Genomic DNA, 17,641 nt, shown 5'->3' with positions numbered 1-17,641 from the left:
CCCCACCCCTTACCAGGTAATACCTCCAAACAACTGTCGAATTAGCGATGCAAGCCGTTTCCCCCTGTAAATGGGTAAACATACATAATACATCTCTTATTTTTTTTAATTCCGGATGCTTCAAACTGCATAAAGATGCCAGAAAGACTGCCGATCACCCCAAACTCGCATTTGCACGTATTTCTGTGTATACGTTTTTCAAGATGATTTATTTGACAACAACCCTCGCTGTAATTCCATTCCCACCCCCATCACCTACATAACAAACCTTAATGGACGAAATTTCTTGCTGCCTTTAGAACAATAGAGGTCTAAGCGGACCTCCCTTTACTGCCACTAGAGGGAGCCCGCAAACAACTCGGCTCACCTCAAAAGAACAATATACCAAAAATGTGATTGTTCTCGTCCTCCCTCCGCCTTCCTTCAAATCTGTTCAGTTCTGCGGAAAATAGCGCCCGAATCGGGGCTTCTCCCCCAGCCTCACTTCCAAAGGAGCCTGGAAGCTTTCCGATGCACCCATCGGGCTCGCTGAAATCCTCCACGCTTCATTTTTCACAGCCCGAATGGTGAGGCTTTTAATTTCCCATTTGCACCGATGGTGACTTTGAAATGATACACACACACGCCTGGGACAAAAGCAGAGAAAAACCCCATTTCCGCCTCTCTCTCTCTCTCGCTACACACACACACACACAGAGCCATTTTTGTGCGCTGCAACCTCGTCCTTGGTTCGGAGCAAAGAGGTCAGCGAGGTTCTGCTACCTTGCTTTTTAAAATGAAAGAGGAAACAGCCACAGCTTGGAGGGCCCACAGCAGAGGGAACAAGCGACCTCTCTCTCTCTCTTTAAGACCTCTTTCACACACAACGTTTGGTGCCTCTGACTCCTACCAATATCGGCTCCGATCCTCAAAGCTGACCTGGGGAAGGGGGGATGGGTCAACCTCTCCTCCTTGAGGGAAGTTGACTTGAAAGGGACTCGCTCCCCACCCCCCACTCTCTCTGCAACCACAACACAGACCTCTCCAAGACTCCGGGTCGTTTCGACCTGTTCGGAGGTGCAAATCTCGGCAAGAAACGCTGGACTTCAGACAGCTTGACGCGCGCGCACACACCCCAAACACCCGAACGAGGCATTGTCTTGCTTGCAACGCCAGCAGAACCCCAAGTTGGACCCCCCGCCCAGACAACACCACCAAGGAGAGCAGGGGGGTCGCCCCGAGGCCAGGGCGGCCAAGCCTCCGCCGACGGGGTCCCCGGCCCCGCGTGGCCTGGGGCTGGCTAGTCGGCGGTGACCCCGGACGGCCCCGGGAGAGACTTACCGGCGAGTCTCAGGGCTGACATCCTCTGGAACTCGGGTTCCTGCAGCCACTTCCACATCCTGCGGAAAGTCTCCCTGCCCGATTTGAGTTTACTCCAAGGTTTAGGGTTCCTTAGGAGGTCGGAAAGGGTCCCCTGAGAGCGGCACAGCACCCGCTGGGCGAAGATGGCCTGCGGGATGCTGTAGCGCTTCAGCTCGGCCGTGATGCGCTGCGCCACTTCTTTGGTGTTGATCTCCTCCAGCTGGCCCGAGTTGCCGACCGGCGCGCCCGAGGAGGAGGGCGGCCTCTCGCGGGCCGAGGCCAGCACGGGCCCGTGGGCCTGCGCGTGGCCCGGGTGGTGCATGCCGTTGAGGTGGGCCATCATGGGCGCCGGCGGGGTGGCCAGGCCGCGCGGGAGGTGCTGCTCGCCGCGGGCCAGCATGGCCGGGTGCGTGTCGAAGCCGGGGCTGAGCATCTTGTCGTGGCCCGCGGGCGCGTAGTTGGGGAGGCCCTGCGGGCTGTTGTGCAGCGCGCCCAGGCCGTTGCCCAGCGGAGAGAGGCTCTGGCCCATGCCGGCCATCTCCTTGTAGGGCCCGTAGAGGTTGTTCATGGCCGGCAGCCCGCGCTCGTCGCGCATGAGGGTGAAGCTGCCGCTGACGTTGCCCGGCAGGCGCTGGGGGTGGTGGTGGGCGTGCGGGTGGTGGTGGTGGTGGTGGTGGGCGTGCGGGTGGTGGAACTTGTCCGAGACGGTGGAGATGGGCGGCAGCGGCTGGAGCGGCGTCAGCGTGGTGTAGGTGCTGGTCATGCCCATGCCGGGCGGCGAGGAGTCGCAGGGCATGCTCATGGCGTGGTGCAGCGGGATGGACAGCTCGGGCCGGTAGTCGCCCGCGCCGTCCAGCAGCGAGGCCATGCTGCTCACCATGGCCGAGCGCGACGAGGCCGCCGCCAGCTCCTGGTGGGGCGGCGGCGGCGGGCCGGGCGGCGGGTGGACGCGCAGGGCGCCGGCGGGCCGGCCGGGCGGCGGGTGGTGGTGCGGGCTGGGGCTGCCCAGCAGCTCGGGCTCATGGCCGGGCGGCGCGTGCAGCGGCGGCCCGTGCAGCGGCTCCATTGTCAGCTCCGGGTTCATGGCGCAGCTGCTGCCCGCCTCCTTGGCCAGGCATCGATAGGCGGCGGCGGCGCAGGCGGTCTTCATTCAGTCCATGGGGCCGGCCGGGCGGGTCGGCGGCGGCGCGGCCGGGGGCCACTCGGGGCTGTCCGCCCTCGCCGTAAGGCCTCGGGCGGCGGGGCGGGCAGGCGGGCGGGCGGGCAGCAGCCGCGGCTCAGCCCGGCCAGCGCCGCGGCTGCCTCCGCGCCATGTCCGCGCCTTCGCCTGCTCTGACGTCTTCTGTTTGGGTCGAGCGGAGCTGTCCAGAGTGGCGCGGCCGCCCCGCCAGCCAAGCCCGGCCCAGCCCAGCCCCGCCGCCGGAGAAGGGCCGGCGCCCGCCCGCCCACCGCCCGCGATTGACGCGCCGCCCGCCCACTCAGCGCCGGCCGCCCGGCCCGCCCGGCCCGCCTCTCCAGGCTCCCGGCCAATGGCGGCGGGGCGGGGGCGGAGCGCCGCGCAGAGCGCGCCGCGGAGGGGGAGGCCGCCCAGCCGGCCGGCCTCGAGCTGCCCAGGCGCGGGGAGGCTGCAGACGCCGGGCCCGGAGCGGCAGGCGGCCGCGGGAGTCCGCTCGCCCGCCCGCCTCTCTTCCCCTCTCCTCCCCTCTCCGCTCTCGGTGTGGCGCCGCGCTGGCCAGGGCGCACAAAGGGGATGCGCAGGGCCCAGGGAGGGACCACGCCCGGCCGCCGGGGAGGGGCTGCAACGGGGCCGGGGATGCGTGTCTTCCCCTTCCTCACGTGCACAGGAACGCTCGGGCTCGAGGGGGGGTGGCCCTGCTGGACTGCGGGAGAACCACAGGGTGGGGTTCAGCGGCACCCCAGAGACCAGCCAGATTTCCCGGGTAGATCCTTTCCCCGGTCAAGGCTCCCTTCTTCAGATACAAGGAGTGGAGATCCTCGCGCCTTTCTATCCCAGCCAAAAGGTGCGCGGGCGGCTACGAACCCCCGAGCTTGATCCAGGTACTGAAACCCCCTCCCCACAGCGCTCTCCAGCCAAAGACCCGCTGAGGAGGCCAGCAAAGCGGGCTTTCCACCTCTAATAGGGCTGCCTGCCGAGGAAACGGGGCGCCTGAGAAGAGACCCCTGCCCAGGCTGGAAGGCCGTTTCCCAGCAGGGACCAGCCTCGTGCCCAGTTCTGCGCATGGGGGCTGGGGCGGAGATGGCCCCCCTTAGCGCCGCCTGGCCGCGTCCCCGCGGCTGCGGACACGCCCCCCTTCCCCAAGTCCTCCCGTACAGCCACAGCTTGGCCGACCTTTGCCTGATTACGCAGCAGCTCCGCTCATTCGCGCTGCGGTGCCCGGCGAGGTGGACTCCCAGCTGGCCTTCCAAGAACCGACCAGCGGGCCCAGCCAAAGAAGCATCTCCGGGCCTGGCGGTGTCAACTTCTTTGGCTGAGCCCAGCCCGACCAACGCCCCCCCCCCATCCCAAAAGGTCTTTCCAAGCACTTCCCTCCGAGTAGTCCCATAGTGAATGAACTAGGAAAGCATTCATGGCCATGCCATCGAGATGGCTTTTTTGTTCAGTATTCAGGTGCTGTTTACATTGTTCTCACCTCCTAGTTATCCTCACAACAACCCTGCGAGGTTGGTTAGTGTGACAGAAACTGACTGGCCCAAGGCCACCCATTGAGCTTATTCAAGGCCTTTCATATAAAGAAGAAAGCGAGAAGGCCTCTGCCCCGAAGAATTTCTAAAATAGAATTTATTACTAGGTAAGGTCGCCAACAGGCATGATGGATAATCTGTCCCTTTAACAGGGGCTTAATGGGGTATTATTTACCAGGGGATGTTCTTTACCTCTGTGTCGTTTCCAGACAGGGCATGTTTCTCCAGGCCAGTTGGCAACCTAATTATCACAAAGAATGTCTCTGCCCGCCTCCCCCCCTAAAGAGCGCAGTTTTTGCACACGCGCGCACACGATCCTAACCAGGTTGGGCCTGCCCAGGATAAGCGCCACCAGCGGCCTTGGAATCTGTGAGCGCCCTTCCGAAGTGCAGTCGGTGGCCTCGGTCTGGCCAAAGCTCCGGAAAGGGTTTTGCGAGTGCGCAGATCTGAAACCTGAAAGGGGCACTTTGGGCTGGAGGGCTTGGAAGCAAATCCCACGGATTTCCGTGGACTCCAGAGGAATAAGAGCGTCGCCTTTTATGACACTGCACATTTAATGGGAGGCCATTCTCATTGGTGCTCACTGTGTTGAGGATCGCCCTGGACGGAAAACACAAGGCTTAACTGGTTATGGATCGGGCCGCTGCTGTTTTAACGGCCCCCCGGCTCCCGGGAGCACCATTTCCAGTTTCAATTTGGATGATGGACAAGAGTCACAGGAAAGGTCAAAGGCCCGGTTGGGGAAAGATTGCACGTTTACCCTCCCCCTCCCGGTGCATTTTGCCGCAGTTACTTGCTAATCGCCCTTAAATATGTGTTGATACCCATGGGGCAAGCAGAAACGAACCCCAGGCATGTTTACCCAGAAGTAGGCCGTTCCGAGTCCAACGCTTACTCCCCGGTAAGGATAAAGAGGAGGACGATTCCAGCCAAGATCAACTTTGTCCAACTCCAGCCTCGCAAGTGACAAGCTGGCCCTGGGCGCCATCGCCCCCCCCCCAACTCCTTGCATACATCTTTTCCAGACCCCCCACCCAATCGCCCCGGAGATCCGGGCGGCCCTGGGTCCCTTTCCCCAAGTCGCAGCTTCTGCAAGAGAGCAGGTTGCTCTCTGAAGGGCTAAAGCGGGGCGAGGCTGCGCAGATGCCGCCTTTGTTTAAAGAGACAGTAATTAAGGGTGGGGGGGGGAACACAAGTTTGAAAAGCGTGACCTATTTTCTTTTGATCAGCTGTCAAAGGAAGAGCGGGGGTCTCCTTAAGACAGCCCCTTCCAACCACTTCCAGCTGTTAGAGAAAACTTGGCTTAGAGAAGGGGGGGGGAGGAACCTGCCCCCCTTTGGACTAGAGGAAAGGCTGAGAGCAAGCCATTGGTATCCGCGCAGAGGTCTTTTTCTCTACGGAGAATAATATTCCTCGATCCTAAATACGTTGACCCCCTCATCCCAAGCACAGGACTTGAGAAAGGCCAATCCAGAGGGCCGTTTACTCCAAAGTAAACTACACCTGATTACAAATCGGACTCGCTTTTGTTAAACTACAGCCTCAAATTGGAAAGAGAAGGCTTTGGAGGCGACTGGTTTCAAGATGAGGCTTGAGAATCGGGTTGCTACTCGGAAGTAAGCCTAGTCGGTTTGATTTTACTTCCCGAATAAGGACAAGTGACAAAGCTGCTGCGTTTCCTGGGACTTTCTCCCGAGTAAATTTGCTTCATATGGTCACACTTACTTAGGAGTAAGTCCCATTGAATACAATAAGATTGACTTTTCAATCAACGTACAAAAGGGCTGCAGGGATCGCAGCCTGCAGCTGGCCATGCAGTTCCTTCTCGAGTAATCCCATTGACTTTAGTGGGGAATCAAGTTTTTAATTTTATTTTTAAAATCGAGGCTTGCTGTTTATTTGCTTTCAAAATCTCGGCCTGATCTGGAACTAACATCCAAGGGGTTTGCAAAGAAGCGTTTTCGAATCAGAGGGCAACTTTCCCCTAGGCCAAGTTAATGGGCTGCGGGGCTCATTTGAATGGCCTTTTCTTTGCACTCTGAATTCTGAACCGGGCAGAATCTGCTGGGTTGGCATTTTCCTAGGAATCGCTTAACCAGGGCCATTTTTTATAAAAAAGCAGCCTAAAACTGAGGGCGGTCATTAAATGCATTTATGGGGCAGATGCTAGAATAGTGGAAAGGAAAATAAGGATTAAAATCCTTAGTCAATTGCTACTTGGGCTGCACACATACTAACCTGCTTTAGGTTGTTTTGTAAAGCAGGGTTTGGGGCAGATAGAAGTGTGGCTATGTATATATTTTTAAGTGACTGCCTCCTACTATCCACAAAACTCTCTGGATTTGAAATCGTATAACGCATAATAATAATAATAATAATAATAATAATAATAATAATAATAATAATAATAATAATAATAATAATAATAATAATAATTCAGGGCCTCATTAAAATGTAATTCTAACAACTGAAAGCTTAATCATCATCATCATAATAAACCACCATAGGTTTTCAGCACATTCGGGGAATGCTCGGACTTTGGCGAATCTCCAGAGGGTGAGCAAACTCATTCTTATCCACTTTGCAGGCGTCAAGTGTAGCACCAACTAGGTTCGGCTGGATCCCAGAGCAGCCAGCCCATCTTCTTATGGAGAAACTGAGTCAGGCTCCACGGGAAGCGCCGTCGATTTCATCCCAGCTGGTTTGGGATGGGGGAAGGACTTTTCCTTTCCACCGGAGCGAACAGGACGCATTAAAAACTGGTCTACGTGGAAGCCAGTCCAAATGGCTCTCAACAGAACCGCCATCCATGAAAGGGGCGTTTGCCTACCGGAGAGTTTCGATTCGCCGGTTGGCAGTCCCCCGGACGTCGATGCGATTTCGTTTCGATTGGGCCCGAATCTTTTCCTTGGAAGATGCGCAGCTTCTTTGGCGTTGAACACACGCAAACCCTCAAATGCGGATCTTCCCCCCTAACCTGCATTTGGGGTACGCAAAGAGAGCATCAATCGAGCGATCCATTTGGTTGCCGGGAGCCCGGGAGACCCCCCCCCCCACCCGTCCCGGAGCCTCCTTTCCTGCCCGCTCGGCTCCAGCCGGGGCTCCTCGCCGAGATCACGTGCGCCAGAGTTGAAAGGTGAGGTGTCGCCATCGCCCACCTCCGGATCGATATCTCGCTTTCCCTGGGAAGCCGAGCCAGCCTCGGGCTTCCCTTTGTGTGCGCCTTCCCATCTCCGGGCTCTGCTGGCCGGCAGGGCTAGAAGGCCAACGTCGGAGAGGTTTTCTTGCCGGCAACGTCCCAACTGTCTGGCAGAGGCCCCTGTCGAGGGATCAACATGGACAAACCTCGTGCGCTAAATTCGGGGTGCCTTAAGAGGTCCCTCCGTGCGCGCCTGAATGCGCTCAGTTCTAGGCGCATTGGTCTCTCTCCCCCTCTGCGGGTGTTAGGTGGCTCGCCGTGTTGGTCTGCAGTAGAACAGCAGGGTTTGAGTCCAGTGGCACCTTAGAGACCAACCAGATTTTCAGGTTCTAAGCATTCTCGAATGCTTATAAACCTGACAATCTTGTTCGTCTCTAAGGTGCCACTGGACTCTAGCCTCTCTATTTCCCCAATAAAAGTGCCATTTATTTCCCCAAAGATTTATTTATTTCCCCTAATTTATATATTTATTTCCCCAAGAAACTTGCCATTTCTTGCTCAGGAGTCCCCGGGAAACGTCGGAAGCGCCCGAGGAAGGGTTTTCTGCCTCTGTTGCTGGAATAAACCGGGTTCGTCTTTGAGGAGCCGCCGGGCCGGACCTTTCCTTCGACGCTTTACCAGAAAAACAGACCAACGCTGCAGCCGTTTTCCTTTTCCTTTTTTATTTTAAAAACAGCAACATTGAGTAGGTGGAGCTTTGCTCAATATCGATCAGCGGCTAATGGTATATTTCCCCCCTTTATTAACATTATAGAAACACACCCATCAAGGCTGTTCCAAATTTCACTCTCCTGGTATTTGCAGACCCTTGTGTGTATATTAAGGTCATTCACACACACAAGCACCTATGCACGCTTGTGTGTCTGTTGCTTAGGATATTACACAGACAGAGATCTACATCCCAGTATCCGCTTCTTTCGGATTTCCTTGGGAGAATTCTCAGCTGTTGAAAGGAACGGGGCTGCCCGTGCTTCATATAGGCTGGATACTTGGGGGCCAAGCCCAGAAAACATATTGGACTTTTCTTCAAAATAAACAGGAAGGGGCTGCAGGATCGACTTCTTATTTAGAGATCTCTCCGCAGAGCTGTATCAGACACGTATTGTTGCCCACACGCACAGGCAAGGATTCTGTTTGAAACTATTGCTGGCTCGTGTCTGCTTTACTCTGCTTTTTACTGCATCGTCCGTCCACTTCTATAATCCTCTTTTTACACCAAGGTACCTTATGCCTTAGACGGGAAGGTTTATTTTCTTTGCATTGCTTTTCAATTCTGTAATCCCAATCCTATTGCATTGCTTATTGGACGCTTTCTGCTGCCTGAAATGTCTTTAAATTTTGTGATCCGGCTATAAATAAAGTAAGGAAGTAAGTAAGCAAGCGCATGTTTCTCTCTTTCTGGGGAGAAATAGGGTGAATACGAGTATTTTTTGAAGCCTGTGTGTACGTGTGTAAATTATTAATTTTTGTAAGTATCTCTCTCCCTAGATTTAGGATACAGGAGAAACGTTTCACATAGACGTAGATCTTTTAAAATTGTCATCGGTTTGAGCATCTATTTGTCTGCCCATTGAGAGCTTTGCAGTGTGTGGATTTTAGATATGAAATCATACAAAATAGCAGCGAAGAAGAGACATGGCAAGTTTAGTCTTCGCAGGGACCTGTATTTTTTAGTGGTTTTTCTAAACTTTGAACTGATTTTGGTGTGCACTCATCTTTAACGATGCCCTACAACGTGATAGATTTTTAACCCTTTACTTTCTGGTTAAAAACTGACTGCTCAGGCACCCGTATATAAACTTTACACGCATGCATGTGTGAAACATAGCTCTCCTCGCGTACACGTGTGTGAATCTGTACACCCACGAAACAAACCTTTCCCTGCGTACACGTGGTTAAATCTACCCCCCAACGCACCACCGGGGAAAAAATACATCTCGGGATTTGATCTAAGGTTAATGCAGTCAATTTCAATAGGAGCAAGAAACAAAGAGAAAAAAATGATCCCTGGGGGCCCTTTGGGAAAGGTGGGGCGAGAGAAGCACTTTATTTATTTATTTTGCACAACTTTATGCTTTGCACAAGTCTCTGGAAAACTGCACGTGTGTGTGTGTGTGTGGAATGAGCGGATTTAAACTCCTTTTGAGTTTGGGGGGGGGGGTGGACGAGTTTCCTGCTTCCCTTCCCAAACCATCTGGCACGTGAGCGCGGGGTATTGATCCGACCGCGTGTGCTGAGACCCCTGGCTAATCTATAGCGTTGCTGCCCATCCGTTTCGCCTGGGAGGTGCATCTGGCCGGCTGCAGCGCGCCCAAACAAACCTCTTTCCCTTCTTCGGCCCCAACTTCAGGGGTAAGTCAAATCTCTTTAATTTTTTTCCAAGGGGGAGGGAAGGCTTGGGTATGGGGGAAGCGTTCCAGTTTGATTCAATGGCCAGGTTTTTTTTTTTTTTTTTAATGAACATAGGACGTCGAAAAAGGACTTTCCCGCAAGGCCTGGAACCACGGGCCCCAGCAGAGCTCCTGTGCCGGGCCCAAGCAAGGGCGATCTCGCTGGCGCTGCTTTCCAGCCACATCTGGAGGGCTCACTCGGACCCTTTGGAGACTGCAGCTGGGGGGGGGGGCTTGCCTGCAGCTGGTGGCAGACCTGATGCTCTTCTGTGGCCCCCAGAGCTGAAGGCGCAGCGGGCAAGGCCCAGCTTCAAGGAATGAGCAAGGAATGAAAGCGAAGAGCCATTCCCTCTTATGGGCGAGGGTGGGGATCGCTGGAGGGTCGTCGCGAGAAGTTTAGAGAAGGGTTGGCTTCCTGGGGGAGGGAGGATTTGGGCCACGCAGGCGAGGGGGGGATTCCCTAATGCTACACCTTCAGGTGGGTAGCCACGGCCTGCAGCAGAAAAGCAAGAGGCGAATCGTGCTCTGATACTCCAGTTTCTTGGGAGGAGAAGGGGGAGAAAGCGGGGACGATGGGTGCCTCACCCCACTTACTGGGAAGAGGGGCTGGACATTTCAGGGCAGGGCCAAGGGTACCATCCTGTCTCGGCCTGAACACCAGGAGGTGGCCCGGCTGGTGGATCTCAAGCCGGGTTACAAATGCAGCATCCAGACGAGACGGGTCGTCTCTCGCCTCTTCCTAACAGTTTGGGAAGGGGAGAGCCGAAGGGAGCTGCCAAGTCTCTCCTTTCTCGGACGGCCCCGAGTTTCTCACCTCAGTTTCCAAAGCCCTTCGGAGGCTGATTTCCTTCCTTCCTTCCTTCCTTCCTTCCTTCCTTCCTTCCTTCCTTCCTTCCTTCCTTGAGTTCTTCTCCCTGTTTGAAATCCGCAGCCAGGAGGGAAAGTGAAAGAGACGCCCCCCCGCCCCCCCAATTCTTATCTTGGGCTCCCGGATGGGTCCTCTTTTGTTTTGTTAAGCGCCCCCCCCCCCCGCAGTTCTCAAACAAACCAGAGACTCTGTCGGGCGCAGGGACTGGTTGGATGAAAATGTCACTTTCTTTGAAGGTCAGCGAAAGTTAATCCTGTTGTTTTCCCACCGAGGCCAACACCGGGGAGCGTTTGAAACTCTGAATGCGCGCAGGGCAAAGAAGACCCCCCCCTCCAGGACAGCTCAATTATACCTTTTTGGGGAGGGGGTGCAAAAGTCGCAGGTTTGTTTTAAAAACGACACCGACTGGAGTGAACCTTCCCAGGATTGCACTTTTACTGTCGTACTTCTAAGTGGCGCATTCAGAAAGAGGCTTAATTTTCCCAGGCGCGGGCCTTACTTGTCAGGGTGTAAAGGAGCCCGGCTGCTCCTGGCTCAGCGCCCCTCAGGACCAGTTTGGGCCCCCAAAGGTCTTTCCCCGCTTTGCCTGTGGAGGAGAGGGCCGCGTTGGCCAGGTCGGCCAGGGCATTAGAAGACGCGCATTCGGGGCGCGGGTTGCGCAGCGTCTTCCCTTTGGAAACAAAGTAGCTCGCGACTGTCCTCGTTTAAAACCACCGAAGGGAAAGGGGCGAAGGGGCGCTTCTAGCCAGCTGCCCCCCAATCCGGGGAAACCCAAGGCGGTTGGGGGTTTAGGCAGATGGCTGGTCAGTCGGCCCGGCTCAGAAGCCGCCAGCCTGCCCCGAGTGGCCGATTGGCTGCTGGCCTCCAGAGGGCTTCGGGTCGCTGGAAGACAAGCAGGCTTAACTGGGACAGGGATCCCGCTGGAGGAAGCTCGCAGCGCCTGGGCTAGGAAGCTGCGCGCTGCAGCCATTAAAGCGTGCCGGTTCAAACATTGGGATTCCATGGAGGCTCCTTCGGTGCACGCATGCAGCTGAAGGCGAGGAAAGGGAAAAGATTCTATAATATAATAATATAATATAATATAATATAATATAATATAATATAATATAATATAATATAATATAATATAATATAATATAATATAATATAATATAATATAATATAATATAATTGTGATTTTCAAAACTTAAAGAGTTTCTTAAGCGCCTTTTCTGTGATTTCGATAGGCTTCTCCTGCAGTAAGTCCCCACACGATGACACGTTACTCTCATACTTTTAAGCAGCACGTTCATAAATATCCTTTATTTTACTTGATGCCTGCCTTGTTTGCAGAGGTGTATTTACACGAGAGTTGCACATTTGCAGCGCAATCCTACATGGAATCAGTGGCCTCCTTTGGACTTTTTTCTTAATATGGCACTATGATTTTATGATGTTCCTTGGTATACTATGGTATTATTTCATGATACTTTTGACATACAGGCCATTTCTTTTTCTTTCTTTCTTTCTTTCTTTCTTTCTTTCTTTCTTTCTTTCTTTCTTTCTTTCTTTCTTTCTTTCTTTCTTTCTTTCTTTCTTTCTTTCTTTCTTTCTTTCTTTCTTTCTTTCTTTCTTTCTTTCTTTCCATAGCCCAGCCAGGGGACCCCACCCCTCGAAGTGTGCGTGAAATGAAGTTCTCCGATCTCGTCCGCTGCAACCGACCCAGCCTCAATTCAAAGCGGGGACGGGGCGGCGGAGAGAGAGCGCCAAGTGGCGCGAGCTCCCTTTGTTCCGGGCCAGTTAGGCGTGAAATCTTTTTGTCGTTCTTTCCAAAGGAAGCCAAAAGTTTCTGCAGATCGTCAAGGGGACAAATTTAACTCTCCGAAAGCGGAAGTGTTTCCAAACTCCGGGCCTTGGTTTAATTTATCGCCTCTGGAGGGGCGCCTCTGGCTTCGGACCGACCCCTTTTCCTTTGCCCATTTTAACCGAGGTCTCTCTCTCTCTCTCTCTCTCTTTTTTTCTGGTCTCCCCCAGAAAATTAACAAGAAAATGAGAGAATGAAGTTCCTTGGAAATTTTTTCTTGAAGTCCTAGAAAGTTTTGGCTGGAAGCTGATGGAGTCCTTCGGGGAAGGCGAGGAGTTAAAGAATTGTCTTTGGCAAGGGGCAGGCGAATCTCTCAAGTTTTTCGGCGCACTTCGCGGAGAAGTCCCAATGTGGTCAATGGAAGAAGAAAGAACTTTTTTGCCCTCCCAGAAACGCTGTTTCGATCTCAGAGCTTGGAAAACTTGAACAACTGCTGGGAAAGGATGTAGAACTTTTTTTTCTTTTTAAAAAAGTTTGCCCTCCCCAGTGCCAGCCATCTTGAACGAGATATTTCTGGTTGGTATAGAAAGAAACGCCCCGGCTTCGGATCCAGCGATTCTCCCATAGGTCCAAAATGCAAAACCTATACAACACAACACAAAATCCAACTCACATTTGGACTGGGCTGACCTTCTCTTTTCTCCCACTTTTCGAATTTGCCTTCTCTTCCCCAGATCCTAAACCACCCTCAATTACTTTTATTGAAATGCTACTGAAACCTCTCCCCCCCCCCCCACCGCCCCGCCTGAATTCAATCGACAGGTTTGGAATCCCCCTTCCGTGTTGGTCCTTCAACCCGATCCTTAAACCACTTAAGTGGATTTCAGTCCCGATCTATTTAGATCAGCCAGCCCTATGAGCATTTGCTTAAATGTCTTAGGAGTTTCATTTTAACTAGACTGTGGACCGGAGAACGGATCGGAAAATAGAAAAGGGAGGCATTTGGAAGCGATGGTTCAGAAAAAAAGTCATTTCTTCTCTCTTTTCCAGTTGTTTATTTTTAAAATGTATATTTAGGATTCTTGGATTTATTCCTCAGTTCGGGTTGACAAATCTAAAGATGATATCTATACCAAACTGAAATCATGCGCATATAGTAGAGACATTTTAAAAGTAAGATAAAATGCATTTTTTTAAAAAAAAAACTCGCCTCTTGCGCGTTAAAATACGAATTAGGCTGAATGAGACAGGACTAAAACACACAGCCGCGACCCCTGTGTGTATATAAATACACAACCTAGAATGCTGATAATAGATGTTTGACACATGCTTACAAACCACCCCAATGACGTTGACTGTTGTTTATTAGACTGGTAAAAATTAAATTAAATTAAAACAACCCCGAAATGCTGCATTTTAGGGGCCAGCTGACTGAGAAAAAGAAAGAAAAGGAGGGTTTTTTTTTTAAGGGGAGGGGAGCAGTTAAGCGGTTGTTTAGTTCTTCCAGCCTAAGATGTCAAGTGTCCGGGAGAAAGGGAACCAGCCCGAGGAGGAGGGGGAGGAGGAGGCGACGACCCCTCCCAACACCCTCCCCCCCATTTCCAAAAGTCCTTTCTTGGTCCCCCTTGACAGCCAGTGGAAGGCAACTCCCCCCTCCCCAGTCCCTTCATTTCTGCGGCAAGGAACAGGGAAAGAGAGAGCAAGTTGGAGGGTCTTCCCCCCCCCATTCCACAGCAACGGCCTTTGGCTTGGAGGGGGTGCTGGTGGCCGGGATGCTCTTTGAGCCACTAGTGGTTTGGGGCTCCAAGGCTGCTCCACGGGGTTTACTCGCAGGTAAGTTCTCATCGGGGCCATCTGAAAGACACTGACTAGGGAGTAAGCCCTACTGAACTCAGTGAGACATTTCCGAGTAAACCTACTTCGGACAGCAGGCCTGTAAGACCTTCTTCGCCCAAGAGGAAGAAAGTTGGAAGAAGGGTTCAGCCAGCAGATCAGATAGGAAGTCACTGCAATAAGCAAGTTAAAGGGCTCTGGTAAGGGGATCCCAGAAGTTCGGAGTGGGTCAGAGCAAACCGTAGGGCCAGCTCCCCTTTTCTCTCCAGGCCTCTGCTGGATCTAAATCTTCGACCCATTGCATTACTGGAGAATAAGCACCACTGAAAGTGGGTCTTACTTCTGAGTAAATGCGTATAGGATTACGCTGCGGGGCTGCGGTCCATGCACTCCACTGAGAGTAGCAGCGGGGACACTGACTAGGAAACAATTGAACCCAGTGGGACCTGCTTAGGGGTAAATGGGGATTTTTCAGTTCAATGGGCTTAAATTTCGGAGTCAACTTACATTGGGCTGCTATTCAAGTGCATAGCAAACTCTCCTTAGCTTTAATGGGTTTAAAGTGCAACCTAAATATTTCCAGCACTAGAACAGATCGACAGGAATGTTCCGCAGGGTAATTGGATTGTACTTGTTCCAGGTTCGGTTCAGTTTGAAATCCTGAAGGCGTTGCAGGTGACAGGTTGTGGTTGTGTGGCCTTCAGCGGGAAGAAGCTGTTCCAGTGAGAGGAGGACAGGGTCTTTCCGACAGGGTCTCTCTCTGTCTTTCGCACACATTGATGACTGAACCCTGCTTATTGGATATTGCCATTCATTCATTCATTCATTCATTCATTCATTCATTCATTCATTTTCTTCCCAATGGGGACCCAAACATAGTCCTCTCCCTCCTCCATTACACCCTCACAACAACAACCCTGCAAGGTAGGTTAGGCTGAGAGACCTTGACTGGCCCAAGGGTTTCCATGGCAGAGTGCGGATTCGATTCGAACCTGGGTCTCTCAGAGCCTTGGTATCTGAAGAAGGGAGCTCTGACTCTCGAAAGCTCAAACCCTGAAAATCTTGTGGGCCTCTAAGGTGCCACTGGACTCAAATCTTGCTAGTCTACTGCAGACCAACACAGCTACCCACCTGGAACTATCTCAGAGCCTAGTGTGACACTAACCGCTAGGCAAGGCTGTCTCTCTTGAACTAGTGTGGGAGCAACTGATGGTGCCCTTGGAAAGCTTTACCTGGTGACTTCTGCAGCTAAAGGAAGGGCCCTCCTCGCCCTGTCACCGGCGGCCCTCCTTAAAACCTTTGTGATATTTGACCCTTCACATGAGAATGCCCGACTGTCACTGGATACAAATGAGCTCTGCTTTTAGGGGGTGGCCTTTAGGAAGTCCTCGATGTCTCTTGCTGCGCTTCCAATGGAGCATCTCGAGAGGTGACCATCTAATGAGCTGCCTGGTCCAGGGACAGCCTGACTGCAGCCCGGCCTTTTCCTCCCAGCGCACTGGGTAGCAGAGGTCAGCACCTTCGGGCATGGCCAAGCAGCAGCCGATTAGCTGAGGGCTTGTATTTGCAATTGTCCCGGGGAGAGTGAGAACGAAATGGCAAGATCTCAGTTGCAAGCAAGCAAGCAGCATGCACGCATGCATGAATTTTCTCCATCTATCTGTGGAAGGGAGCTTTGACTCTCGAAAGTCCATTCCCCGAAAATCTAGTTGGTCTCTAAGGTGCTACTGGATTGGAATCTTGCTCTTCTACCGCAGACCAACATGGCGACCTACCTGAAACTGAATTCTCTCTCTCTCACACACACATTTACATGCTCCTGCATATTAAGTGTATACATTTGTTCACACCTCTCTCTCTCTCTCTCTCTCTTTCCATTTGCACGTTGTGATGAATCAGTTAAACCCCTTTGGATGGATTTTTTTAAAAAAGAGCTCCCTATTAACTGGGCAACGTTTACACAATTATTTGAATCCAGGCACTCATCAAAACCGCAAAACGGCCGCCCTCAGCCTAGAAGAGGCACCGCGTTTCATCCCAGACTTTCCCTTCATCCGATTTATTGTTATATTCGTGCGCGGCATTTAATTGATTACGGCAAAGCCATACCACTAAGATCAATTCCGCACGCTTACTTGGGAGTAAGTCCTATTGACCTCAGTTTGACAGGCTTCCAACAGACTGCCAGATGCTTTCGAGTGAAGGATCTTTATGTTCACAGCCACCTTCCCCCGCCCCGTTCAAAGCATCTGCATGAGAAAAGAAATGGCCAGAAGTCTTTGATGTGCCGCAAAATCCTAGGGGTGGGGTTCGGTTGTCGTACAAAGTAAACATACCAGCAGTTCTGCACATGGCACGAACCCTGGGACAGAAAGCCGTTCCCTGTAAGTTCACCTCACCTGCATCAACTCCTTTGAGAAGAGCTGGAATCCCTTGTTTATGTTTGGAAGTTTGTCCCTTCAGAGCGTCTGTAGTCGGACTACAATTCCCAGGATGCTCTAGCTCAGAAAGGCGACGGAACTGGGAGGGCTTTAGAAAAGGAGTTTCAGAAATTAAGATGCTTGTGGGGAGTCATGGGGCTCCGGCGTGAGTTTTGCTTCGCAAGAACAGTTTGGTTAAACAATGACCGTCTTTCTGCATTAGGAACAGGGAATCATTCTTTAAACCTATGATGCAGTTAGGCTTTGTGCATTAAGACCAACCTGTTCTCTGGACGCCACGCCCCCAGCACTCCCAAATAAAACCCAGCACACCCTCCCAACACAATAATAAAGTTCTGCCCCTCAGAAATTTTCATTACCAGTTCAGGCAAGCCAAACAGGCACATACTTTTTACTGTGTGGGCAGGCAATGGCAAACCACCTCTGTTAGTGGCTTGCCTTGAAAACCTCAACAAGGGTTGCTATAAATTACTATGACTTGATGGCACTTTCCACCACCAGTCCCTGAGCCGTTGTGGCTGTTGAAACAGCTTTTTATAGGGCCCTTTCCCCTGTAAGGAGAGAATACTAGAGAAGGCAACATGGAATGGCTTGCTGTCATCAGAGTGTCTCTACATGAGACATCTGACATGCGAAGAACATGCGTCAGGAGATGCAATGTTAGCCAGGAAGGGTAGTTTAAAAAGACAGAGTTGGTGGCAGGGCAATGGCTTTGCTATACGCTGGAACTGTGTGAAGGGGCTGTGAAATGCCAGAAGGGAAACTTCAGCCCATTATAACCTCTCCAGGTCCAAGTCCGCTTCTGGAAAGCAGCTCCAACCCATTTCCATTCCTCGCTGCCCTCTAGTTGCCAACCTGCAGTTTTAGACTGGAGAGGTGAAATTGACAGAGTCTTTGGGGAGGAGAAGATGAAATTAACAAACCCTCTGAGGAGTGATCTCTGCCGGCTCTGTCTTTTTAAATTACGCTTCCAGGCTAACATTGCATCTCCCTACACTTGACGAACATGCGCCGAGGTGCCTTGTGTAGAGAGACTCGACACTGATCAGAGTCAGTACTTGAATGAGGGACCAGGAAGGTGGA

General features: G+C 52.5%; 1 protein-coding gene across 1 annotated transcript in view; it reads right to left on the bottom strand.

Moving 5' to 3' along the window:
- Window positions 1–2,491, bottom strand: part of ONECUT2 (one cut homeobox 2) — a 66,541-nt gene extending 64,050 nt beyond the window's left edge. Inside the window, exon 1 of the mRNA XM_054986647.1 lies at window positions 1,321–2,491. Coding sequence (XP_054842622.1) covers window positions 1,321–2,491 — 1,171 coding nt within the window. The remainder of the gene's footprint in view (window positions 1–1,320) is intronic.
- Window positions 2,492–17,641: the final 15,150 nt, after the last annotated feature.

This window comes from Eublepharis macularius, chromosome 8 (assembly GCF_028583425.1).
Source record: "Eublepharis macularius isolate TG4126 chromosome 8, MPM_Emac_v1.0, whole genome shotgun sequence".
NCBI classification, from domain to species: Eukaryota; Metazoa; Chordata; class Lepidosauria; order Squamata; family Eublepharidae; genus Eublepharis; species Eublepharis macularius.
Note: the sequence above shows the minus strand (reverse complement) of the source record. Positions and strands in the feature narration are given on the sequence as shown.